Raw genomic sequence first — 12,749 nt, 5'->3', positions numbered from 1 at the left:
TGATTGGCATAAATCCTGGGTAAAACAGGTGTATGCAGTGAAATGCATGGAAACTACAGTGCAGCCTTTAACAAGATAGTTCACCCTATATATTTCAACAGAAGCCTGGGGAACAACAAGGTAAGGAAGAAGCTGTGCTTAACTCACTCACTTGACTCTCAGATAATTTCACTGCATGTCTCATCAATTTTTTTTCATACTTTTAAAGACGATGTCTACATATTCTGACCAAGCCCTCCCTGAGGTAATTGAATAAGAAGGGACAGTCATCATATTACATCGAATTACATAGAATCTACAGCACAGAAACAGACCATTCAGCCCAACTGGTCTACGCTGGTATTTATACTCCACACAAGCTTCTTCCCACTCTTATTACCTCTTCTCACCCTGCCCCTGTATCCTCCTATTCCTTTCTCCCTCATGTGTTTATCCAGCCTCCCCTTAAATGTATCGATGCTATTCACCTCAACCACTCCATATGGCAGCGGGTTCCACATTCTCACCACACTCTGGGTAAAGAAATTCCTCCTAAATTCTTTATTTAATCTGTTAGTGACTATCTTATATTTATGCCCCCTTGTTCTCGACTCATCCACAAGTGGAAACGGTTTCTCCACATCCACCCTATCAAACCCCTTCATCATTTAAAGACCTCTATCTGGTCTCCTTAGCCCCAGTCTGCTCAATCTGTCCTGATAATTAATAATAATACCAAGTTGTTCTTCAATGGTATTTTACACAGAACTGGAAACAGATTTATTCCATAATTAGATTTTCTTTGCACCCAGTAGCACTTTCTCTTGGTGAAGTTACAACTTTCTTTGTAAGGAAATCATTAGCAAATCGAATGGCTGATTTTCAGAATGCATTCTTCCCTGGCACAGCACTGGGAATTCGCATTAGGGACACAAACACGCGGAAAGTACTTGCAGGATTTGCTGATGCGCAGTCCTGGTGGGTGAGGCTCTGCGTTGGGGAGACCCAGTCAAAGAAAGTCCTCAAATCTACAGAACTGAAAAATGATAAGTCACCCATTCATAATTGAAAGAACATTACTCGGTGATTAAATAGGATCCAGTTTAGTTGATTTGGGTATTTTGCATCGTTCACCATCTGTGCATATAATATTCACAAGCTCCAGCCTCCATCAATGATAAATTCTTTTCCGGTCACATAGGCAGACTGCAAGTACAAAGTTACAACATGAGAAACATCTTGTAAATTGCAACTGACATTCAAAATCAGCTTACAGTAGTCAAAGAAAACCTCAAAATAAACGTTAGGATACATGCTAATGGTACAAAGCAGCAAACCGACAATCACATGAATGAGGACCTGGCACCATCTTAAATATAACTTTTGAGACTTCAGACAGAGCTATGGCAGAGTGGGGAAGTATTTTTCTTTATGAAAGAGTTGAGACTGTGGGAGCTAAGACTGGATGGTGGGGGGAGGGAGAAATTAGACCACAATTTAACTGCATTGACTGCTTTTTACATGTTCTGTCACCGGATGGTAGTAAGACAAAGCACAGTTGGGTTCCAGCCAGAAAGTTGGATTGTGTGGAGTGGTGTTGGAAGCAGTTTAGTTCATTTTATAACTGGTAGAAAAGACAAGGCATCACCAAATTGGGAAAGCCTCTCTTGCATTGCAGATATTGAATGACCTCCAGCCCATGTTGCAGGATTCCTACACATGCCATAAATGCAAACTCATCACAACACTCAGGATATTGGTGGCAGGCCTTGGATCAATTGACAATGCTATAAGGGAAAATGAGCGTTTAATAGGTAGTTATGTACACACACCTAAGGTTAGAGGAAAAGGCAGCTGCAGGACAGGTTTTCCATCAGGTTAAGGGAGAAGTACACAATGCGATTAGAAAAGGCACCCGGATATAAATGTGCCATCAGCGACTATCGTGGGAGTAAAGAGGGAGTTGGCAAAGCGGCTACGAAATCTTAGGGTACCAAGGATATTTCAGTAGCAACCGGAGGGGAAGGGCAGCTGAGGAAGTGGATATTAATGATGGTAGTAGGGGATTTTATCCTGAGATATGCAGACAGCTGATGCATGCCCGAAAAATTATTTCTCCCAACACAAATACCAATGTAAATATTGACCAGAAAATCCTATATCTCAAATAAATCCATCCACACCTCCCACCACTTTCCACCCCAAAAATGAACCCCTGATAGTGTGTACTTGGTGTGCCAATTCTTCCAGCAGAGCAAATGGGACCCTTGGTGGGCTTTCCAAAAATTCTTTCCCAAAATTAGGATAAAATCAGGGCCTTCAAGGGCAGCTAATTCTTCCCCACCCCTCCCCAGCTAAACACAATGATAGTTCGAAGAAAACTGCATCACAGCTCATGGCAAACATCACCCACAGAGCAGAAGTGTTTACCCGGATGGAAAAGGCAACTTTAGCATTTCAGGCGTCCCAGGAATTCTGGTCCACTGGTGTACAGTGAGCTCATTTCTCCCACACCCCAACCCATGGAGCAGAAACTCAGGGCCCGTGCACAAAGCAACCCCCCCAGCAGAAACTCAGGGCCCATGCACAAAGCAACTCCCCAGCAGAAAGTTTCCACCGCGGATCCCCATCCCCTCCCCTTTGTTCCCCTCTCCTCCACCTCTGCCTGCTGCTATTCCCTTTCCCCACTCTCCTCATTTCCCCCCACCCCTCTCCTGTTCTCGTCTGCTTCCTCCCCCTTTCTCATCTAGGTCCAATGACCGCCTCACCCTTTAACCCTGTGTGACCTGAATGCTGCACTTGGTCTTGACTCTGAGTGCAACGTTATGAGATATCGACTAGTGATACAAAAAATGTTACATTTACACTGCTTTCAACAAGCGTTTTCCAGCATGTGGCCCAACGAGCTCTCGCAGACCAGCCCTCAAAGCCCAGGCAAATCTGTCCCTTTTGCGCTTATATTTCCTATTTGCTGGTTTGAACGTGTGGGCCTGGAGCTTTGGGAGGGACTGTTCTTAGTGCTGTTGCCTCATTGGTGGATAAACCCTAATTAAGGACACCAAGATCTGTTAGCATCACCAACTCATGGTATTATGCAAATAGCCCTGTGTATTGTGCTATGGGGCCCACAAAGACAAAATGGTTGCACACTCCTGCTTTAAAAGTAACTATCTTCAACTAGAAATCATTGGGTGAAATTTTCCATTTTAGCAAAAGTGGAATCTTAATTGCAATTTTCAGATGTGCATTAAAGATGCTTGATATACACCATGAACAGCATTTTAAGTAATTGGCTAGCTACGTACTTCATCAGATGCCAGATAGACACAAAGGTGGGCCACCTCCTCTGCAGTGGCCATTCTACCAATCTTCTGTCTCTCCAGGAATTCTTGCAAAGTCTGGGTAAGAGGAAATAATTGTGACCTAGTTGTCGGAATACAGTATTACATAAAAAAAACTTACAGAAGTAATTGTTCCAATAAAAGTTGTTACCATAATCTTCTTAAAGTACCTGGATGGATTTACTCAAAATGGAGACATGTTCCATGGCAATGGTTATTCAAAACTAGTTCAACAAACTTACAGAAACAAGGCCCACTGCAATATAAAAAGCAACTTGTAACAGGCCTCCAAGAATGCTTCACCACGGGGATAGTTGAAGCAAAGACCACTGCATCTTTTAAGGGAAGAGTGGATAACTGTTTGAAGCAGTGGAAGATACAGGACTATGGGGAGAAAGCAGGGCAGTGAGATTCGTTTTTCAGTGTTCTAACAAACAGCTGGCACAGTCATGATAGGCCAAATGGCCTCCTTTGTGCTCTAAACATCGATGATTCTATGGTACCAAGGTCACAGTGACTGACTGATGGAAAGGATGTGAGCAATGATGGTCAAAAATTGCATTTTTATTCTCAGCCTACCAACCAAGGAGGGTTAAGAAAACAAGTTAGCATACACTTGCTTCTAAAAATTAAAAGTGCATGTATGCCGTAAGTCTGCATATGCCCTTGACTATACCTATTTATTAGTAAGCCACTGTTCATCACTTACTCTCTATAACGTTAATTCCACAATTGCAGGCTCCCAATGAGCAAGCTGGTTTCGAAAGTAGCGCGGTTTGAAGACAGGGTTACAACATTATAGCTGGGGGTGCGATATCATGGTAATAGCCCTTACATATCTACCTGTTCAGGGTTTGGCTGAGCCTGGATTCTTCCCCTTAGAGATGGAGTGTCCACAGAGCCTTGTAAAGAAAAAAACAACCATGAAATATAGTATAAAACACCATGTAATTGTAAAAATATTTGTTATCTTACAATGAGAAACACTTCATGTTGTTCTGGAGACAAACCCTGCAGTGTCAGCTGGTAAGCAGCCCATTGCTCAGCTGTGTAGAGGGGAGGCATCAGCAGAGCAAAGGCTGGGACGAGAATTACTATCAGAGGAGGAAGGAAAGACCACTGACCTTGGCTGCTCATGTTATGCCCCCTGGACCTCTGCATGGCCTTTGATAGAACCCCCTCCACTTTCTCTTCTCTGTAGCCACCCTCTCATGATTCCAATCCTACATCCCAACGTAGCCAGCACATCTGAAATTGATTCTCCTCAGGCATGCCCCAAGGCTCCATCCTACACCCTCTCCTATTCTTCATCTACATGACATCTGTACACATGGGCTCAGCTTCTGTATTTATGGTGACAATGTCCAGCTTCACCTCTCTGCCGTCACCCTGAATACCATGACTATTCCTCTGCTGTCCCACATCAAGTTATTGACGAGTTAGGAATTCCTCCAGCTAAACATTGGCAAGACCAAAACGCAGCACCCTAGCCCTTGATGCAATCCTGCATCCTGGTTGCTTACTGAGGCTAAACCCAACAGTGCACAACTTCAGTGTCCTACTTGACCCTGAAATGAGCCACTAATCCCGTATCCTGGATTACTTTGTGTTCTCCTGTCTGCTACATCATGGGTAGTTCAGCACTGCTCCCTCAAATTCTTTTCCTAAACACCTTCCCCCTTGCTACTTCCCTTCCCACCTTCAAAAGCCTCCTCAAAACCTACTTCTTTGACCACGCTTCAGTTGTCTTCCCTAATTCTCTTCCTGACTCCTGTTTGGTGTCCTTCTCCACCCCTTTTAAATGCCCTCTTATGCTTTTCTACCTGGAAGGTGCTTTATATGTTAAAGTTGCTGTAGTTGCAGAGAGTCTACATGTATAGATCCTTAAATCTGGAAAATAATTCAAGATCCAGCATATAAGTCATTCTCTTGCATTTGAAGAAATAAGGCTGGATACAATGTGCCTTATACACTAGACATCAATGCAAGTGTGAGGAATGGAAATGTCATAATGATATGCATGAAGAGGTGGGTATTAGAGGTTTTCCATGGAGACTGGCATCAAGGTTTTTACAACCAGGAAAGTCCTGACAAAATGAGGAAAAGCTGCATGATTACCAGGGCATACACAGTTGCATCTTATGCCTTGTTCAATGAAGTCTGCAGCGACAGACTTGGTCAATCCAATAACAGCTGCCTTGGAGGTGCTGTACACACATCTGTTTACAACCCCTGTAAAGAGAATATGAAAAGCCATTAACAATCAACAGAATAATTCTCCCTCCAAAACAATCCACAAAACTTATTGTAAAAGTAAACGATGGACACCAGGCATTGGATATCTAAAAACATCAACTGAAATGTCAGTTGCATCAAAAAACCCTCAAACAATAATGCACAAACCTTGCTCATCACCAGGCTTTAATTTCAATTTGATAATCTATGTATATTTTGCCAGACTTAAACAATCCATCAACATCAACTATACTGAACAATAGAAAACTGATTTTGTCAAATAAAAAAGACAAAGGATGTGCAAAGCTTGGAACAGTCCAACTGCACTCTCCCACAGCAGGTCAACATTTGGCATCGAAGCAATGATATTTTCTTAAATTATACAGACAATGAGTGTTGGTCAACGAAATTACAGTTCACAAATAAAGTAATTTTCTAATCCAGTGCATCTCCCTAAAAACACATTTTCTTTGCTCAATTTAGCAGAAACAGAGACTAATTCATTTAGCAGGTTCATGCTGGAAAATGAAAAAATTGGGGCGGGGGGGGGGATGGCGGGGGGAAAATTGGTTCTGTTTAGTTTTCAATGGTTAAACATCCCATGCATAGTCATTCAACAACAACAACAACTTGTAATTTTATATAATGCCTTTAACCTAGAAAAATGACCCAAGGTGTTTCACAGAGGCATAAACAAGAAAATAGACAGCAAGACAAAGATGATACAGCAGGGGTGATCAAAAGCTTGGTCAAAGAGGTGGGTTTTAAGGAGGGTTTTAAAGAAGGAGAAGGATGTGGAGGGGTTTAGAGAGGAAATTCTAGAGCAGAAGGCATGGCCACTAGTGGGGGGGTTGAACGGAGAGGGGTTTCACGGAGAGGGGTTGAACGGAGAGGGGTTGCATAAGCGGTCAGAGTCAGAGGAATGGGGTGTTTACGGGGGCTGTAGGGCTGCAGGAGATTAAAGAGATAGGGAGGAGCACAAGGTTGAGAATTTTAAATTTGAAGCTCATGGGGACCGGCAGCCAATGTAGGTCAGTGAGGAGGGTGTGATCGGTGAACGGGACTTAGTGTGGGATAGGATACGGACTGCAGAAAATCTAAAAATCAATTGTTGCAGCCTCATGGGGCGGTAAACTGCCAAATCAGATGGAGCACCTTTGCAAGCGATGCATTCCAGGAAAACATGACATGAGAAGTAATCAGAAAGGCAAGTTGTCCTGCATTCTGATCAGATTTTGTTAGCATGCGAGGGACCTAGTGCCAGTGCTAAATAGTTCACCTTTGATGCTGGATGCCACAGAGGACATATTGATGATATGGCCAGACTTCTGCATGAGCATCTGCATTTAAACATAAAAACAATGAAACAGGATAAGCCTCTTGATTCAGATAGAGTGATTATTATAGACTTTGAATCAAAGTTCATCTCCAAAATACAATGCAATCACAATTACAGCTGTTAATCAGACTGAGAAGGATCTCCACGTATACCGACATAGTTTTTCCCTAAAGATTTACTTGATAAAAATTTGTAAATTAGTTTGAATAGTAATCTCTGCTACTAACCACAAGAGCAATAAAAACAATCACAAGGTTAAAATACACCAGTAATTGAAGACCATTAAACAATATAAAGGATCCTTACAGGAAGGAAAAGACAAAAATTCCCGAAACAAAGGGTACATTTTCAAAATATCTTCTCCCACGGAGTCTCACTTAATGGGAAAATGGATCAGAAGGTTGGACGTGCCTTTGAAAAAGCTGGGAACATTTTTTAGCTCCATATCTGACCATTTATCTATCAGTGGCTGCATCTCATTAATCTTTAAGGGTCAATGATGTGCCGGATTTCCTGCAGAGTCCCCTTTGGAAAGATTCCAGCACTATGCTCAATCCAAGCCAGCAGCTCGCTGTTGAAACTAAATGAGGTTTGACGGAAATTCTGGCAGGATTGGTGGATCACAATTTTTTCAAGCACAAAGCTTGCAATACTCCAGTAGTGTTGCTTCAACACTCTATATATGTATCCCACATGCTTAGAATTATGCCTTTAAAGGTGTTCCACTTGTCTTCTCCTGAAGTGTTGCTTAACAAATCCCCCTAATCAATTTGCTTAAGCTGTTTCCTCATCTCTTTAAAGTTAGCCCCTTTAACTTCTATACCTGGCTACTGTTCCTTAGTACTTCTGAATTCCAGATCGTGTTGTATCTAATCATTCTATGATTACTATCCCCCAAGAGTACTATGGCTGCCATTCCTTGTACGTTATCTGGGTTACTTACCACTACCAGGTCAAGGTGTGCATTGCCTCTCATAGGTTCCACTGAAGGGCTGATACTTGCTGACTTGTGGCATGATGCACTAAAGCTGTATGATTTTACTTGTCTTGGAAGCCATTGTCTGGGGGATGCACCGTAAAACATAGTGCTTTTATTTTCCTCTAGGTTCTTCCCAAGATGCAGAAGACAGAGGAAAGGGCAGCTCAGCCTCAAGCACTTTACAGCATGGTGTTCCAAGCACACCACCTCCCCCAAACCCCAGCTTAAACACTAGCATCCTAGAGCCCAGAGCCTGTATGTAATGGGTTTGAAGAGGGGGAACCAGGTGAAGCAGAAATCACAAGTGAGGAGGGAGCGAGTGGGGATGCCAGAAAAAATAGCTGACAAATATAGCAAGGCTATGAGCCAACAGCATAAGCAAAGGATTGGCAGCCTAATGGGCCTGCCTTCAGATGGCAATTAATGATGAAGCAGAAAACACTTGCGACCTCCTTCCAGTCTACCTCAGGCAGCCTGGAGTAGGTTTCAGAGAATATTCAATAGCTGCAATGCTGTCGGATATATTTACTGGTGTACAAAGGACAATGGAATTTTCCACCTAAAAAGAGAAAATCAGCCAATATGAAGGTGTATTGTGAGGCGAGAGGTACAGTTACGTGAGCGTCAGGGAGCAGCACAAACTCTCCTTGAACACCGTATGCAGAAACCGACGCATCGGCCACTCTTTGAGATTCCGTTCACTGAGGCTCTGCCTGCCCCATCCCCTCTACAGGGAGACCCGTACCGGTTTGGTGAGGATGGAGATGTCCAGGTAACGGAGCAGTCGTTAATTGCGCCGGCCCCACTTCCCCATCCCCCTCGCCCACACCACCATTCCCGCTTGTGAGACCCGATTTCAATACCTGCCACCCTGATACTGGGGACCATGCAGTTTGGAGGCAGCAACCAAACGTCTCTCCGCAGCTGTGGACTTGAAAATGCTAACAATGATAGTGAAAGAAGTGGGCATATTTGATCCCAACGCGTCAATTTATGATCACGCCACTAAATTGGTCGATTTTGGGATTCGGTATCAAATTCTGGAGGTGCCGATGACTCTCCCGTTGGGGTTATGGAGAATCCTGCGGCAGAGTACCAGCAAGGGGAATAGAACCTTTCCGGCAGTTATAAGGAAAACAGCTAATTCAGCCTGGGTGTACTGGATTAAGTTTTGTAGTGAACACCCATCAGGAAGTGACTGACATGGTCCAAACAGACACTGGTCTAAGAACTTCCTCAGGAAAACAATGGAGGGGCTGCATTATCGAAGGGTAGAGTGGAGGGGTTCTGGACCCATCTTGTGATTGGACTCTACTGACTGAACCCCAGCTGAAAACTACCTTAACGTGCCTGTGGGATGCCCAACAAGGTCCAAAACGTTGCGGCATTTATTGCGGCATCCCTAGCAAAATTAGAAAAATCAGATATACAACAACAACTTGCATTTATATAGGGTCTTAAATGTAGGAAAACATCCCAAGGCACTTCACAGGTGCAATTATCAGACAAAAATTGACACCGAGCCAAAGAAGGAGACATTAGGACAGGTGAGCAAAAGCTTGGTCAAAGAGGTAGGTTTTAAGGAACGTCTTAAAGGAGGAGAGAGAGGTGGAGAGGCGGAGAAATTTAGCGAGGGAATTCCACAGCTTAGGGTCTAGTCGGCTGTAGGCAAGGCCGCCAATGATGGGGCGAAGAAAGTGTGGGATGCACACAAGCACAGGCCTAGAAGACTTAAAAGGGAACTGCTGGCCATGTTACGCTCAATTTTGGGAGGAGTAGGATCTGGAACTGCTCTGTGAAATGAAATTGATATCAAGCAAATAATGTGGAATCAGGCTCAACTCAATAAAAAGCGAGTTTATGGAGTAGATATGCCAATGATTGAGGGGATTAGGAATTTGGCAATACACAAGATCCTAACGGTTGATAACATGCATGTTACAGCTGAAAATTTTAAGGAAATTCAGAGGGTTTGTAAAATTTGGAAAATGAATTAATTATGTGATGAATCAAACAATAAATAAGATGGTTTGTCTACTGACAAGGAATATAATTGTTAGTTGCATGAAAAGCGCTAATTGGATGGTAAAGTTCCTCCAGGACTCAGAAATCGAGATGAAATGACTAGATTATATGTTAATAATAGGACATGCAACCTAACAGGGCCTGAGAGAAAACGTGAAGTCAGGAAAAGCATCTGTGCTTGAGACGAGGATATTTTAATCCACACCCTAAACAAGACCTCTGATGCAGATGAGTACACTGCAGAAAGAGTTAGATGCTTTTATGATCAGGAAGAATGTAAGTTGTATGCCAAGGAAGGATTTAATCAGGACACCTGTGATGCCCATTCAATTGGGATCGTTGTACAATCTCGCCATCGTGACTCCTCAACCGAGGAAAGGGAAAAAGAAAGGCCAAAGTTCGAATGGTTCGGTGAGTGTAGTCAAAAATATGTGAAAGATTGTTCCCTTTTCAAATTAACTGTTTCCCTCCCACTGTTCCATAATGAAGACATCTTCCATTGATTGGCGATCGTGAGAAATATCAAAATTATGCAAGGGAAAGTGCTTTTAAAACATCTGCACACCTTGGACCCGACGATGCATCACCTGGAACAGCAAGAACGGTTGGTACTTCCAGCTGCATGACCGGGAGATACCAATGTGTGTGTGTCAATGTGACGTATTCCGTGAGGAAAAGCTTGTGTGTGGAATGCAAGGTGAAGAGAGTCAAATGACATTGAAGAACGAATCCCTAATGTGCCCTACTAAACGAAGCACCATAGAACATAACATAGTTAATAATGTTGGACTGGAAGATGGAAATACATGTTGCATGGCCACAAGCTTAAAAACATTCAAGCACTGGAATGACTTGTATCCAATCAATAATGCAACTTTCTGCATCAGAATCAAGGAGACGACTATCGCTGGTACCGAGACCCTTACTCTTATCACGGAATTGATCACAACATTGAGCGTATGGTCTCTAGATTTAGTATGTCTGTTCCACAAATGACATTAAAATTGGAACAATTGGTGACAAGGAAGAAGGAACATTTGATTAAAATTGTTCACGATATGGATAATAGTAAGAAAGTGCTGGAGAGTCTTTAAGTCTTGGAGATGATTTATTAGTATATAGTAGTATTTGGGGTATAATTGCCCATAAAACTTTGCTTGCTGTATAATGTCCTATGATTTTCCTTGTCTGTATCGTGATGTGTAGTATTAAATGAATGAAGTGAAGGCTGCTGGAATGGATGGCTAAAGATTGGTATATGCTTACTTTTTTTTGCATATGTAAGGAGACAAGACATCATGTTATGTTCTGAGGCTCACCCACTGATACCACATGGAGACAACAATTCTGTAAAATGATGACCTAATGGTAGTTGATGTAACCCAAGGGAAAGGTTATGGAAGAGGGATGATGTAATGATGACCTAATGGTGGTTGATGTAACCCAAGGGAAAGGTTATGGAAGAGGGATGATGTAATGATGACCTAATGGTAGTTGATGTAACCCAAGGGAAAGGTTATGGAAGAGGGATGATGTAATGACCTTCAGCTGAGGGTGTATTTGTGGACCAGTCACGTTAGGAAGACCGAGGGTTGGCCAACTTGCTACTGAGCTCAACAACTGTAATGTGAAGTCTCCTATAGCCTTCGTATTGTTCGTGTTGTCCATGAGTAATATTTCCTCGAATAAATCTATAAACACAAGACTTTGCAGCGAGAACTCTCATTCTTGGCACAGAGACAACAGCTCCAAGCTTATCGCTCTACTGATTGCTATCATAGGTAAAATATGATACCAAGGAATGACGTTCAATGGGAAAATTGGGATTCAGTGAGAGAGTTAGGGTAATAAAGGTTGACCTTCAATGGGATAAATGGTCTTATCTCATCTTTGACTGTTCTTGTGTTGTTAAGCTCCATTACAATTCAGGAAAATTATAAAGAAGTACCTGAATCTGTTAATAGAGTGAAGAACTGCTCCTAGAAAGAAAGAAAGAACTTGCATTTACATCACGCCTTTCACGACGTCCCAATGAAGTACTTTTGAAGTTCAGTCACTGTTGTAATGTAGGAAACGTGGCAGCCAATTTGCGCACAGCAAGATCCTACAAATAGCAATGAGGTAATGACCAGATAATCTGTTTTTAGTGGTGTTGAGCGATAAATATTGGCCAGGACACCAGAGAGAACTCTCCTGCACTTCTTTGAAATAGCGCCATGGGATCTTTTACGTTCACCTGAGACGGCAGACGGGGCCTTGGGTAATGTCTCATCTGACAGTGCAGCACCTCTGACAGTACAGTGCTCCCTCAGTACTGCACTGGAGTATCAGCCTGGATTTTGTGCTCGAGTCTCTGGAGTGGGACTTGAACCCATGACTTTCTGACTCAGAGGCGAGAGTACGACCAACTGTGCGCGGCTGATACGGTGTTATATATTTCCCTAATGTATCAAAATGTCTAAGAATATTTCCCATGTGCTCCTCTCCACTGGCGATCTGGATGTATTCTACCAGTGTGTAGTGATAGCAAATGAAGGAAAATCATCGCTCTATGCGATAGCCTTTCCTTGAATAATTTTCAACTGTGGAAACTAGGATTACTTCCCAACGAGTTTGTCTTTATCCAAAACTGAAATTATAGCGTTAGTACGAATTCTTAGCTCAACAACCCAACAGGAGCACAAACAAAGCTGCCAAGATTCTCCATTGACCATTGCGTAGAAACTAAAACCACAGAGCAGGTCATAGCGAACTTCCATGACTTTACGTCGCAAATCAGTGATAACAATTTCTGCCTCAAAATCTTGGAAAATAATGGTCTATTTGAGGCTGACACACAAAAAGGAAGAGA

General features: G+C 42.7%; 1 protein-coding gene across 2 annotated transcripts in view; it reads right to left on the bottom strand.

Annotated features, from left to right (window-relative positions):
* Positions 1-733: 733 nt before the first annotated feature.
* Positions 734-12,749, bottom strand: part of bdh2 (3-hydroxybutyrate dehydrogenase, type 2) — a 78,381-nt gene continuing 66,365 nt past the window's right edge. For both annotated transcript variants that reach the window (XM_067975789.1, XM_067975861.1), the window contains exons 6-10: positions 6,835-6,895; positions 5,439-5,552; positions 4,164-4,222; positions 3,285-3,377; positions 734-1,185 (exon numbers count right to left, since the gene is read on the bottom strand). In XM_067975789.1, the coding sequence (XP_067831890.1) occupies positions 1,132-1,185; positions 3,285-3,377; positions 4,164-4,222; positions 5,439-5,552; positions 6,835-6,895 (381 nt within the window). In that variant the 3' untranslated portion in view covers positions 734-1,131. The remainder of the gene's footprint in view (positions 1,186-3,284; positions 3,378-4,163; positions 4,223-5,438; positions 5,553-6,834; positions 6,896-12,749) is intronic.

The sequence above is a fragment of the Heptranchias perlo genome, chromosome 1, assembly GCF_035084215.1.
Source record: "Heptranchias perlo isolate sHepPer1 chromosome 1, sHepPer1.hap1, whole genome shotgun sequence".
Lineage (NCBI taxonomy): Eukaryota > Metazoa > Chordata > Chondrichthyes > Hexanchiformes > Hexanchidae > Heptranchias > Heptranchias perlo.
Note: the sequence above shows the minus strand (reverse complement) of the source record. Positions and strands in the feature narration are given on the sequence as shown.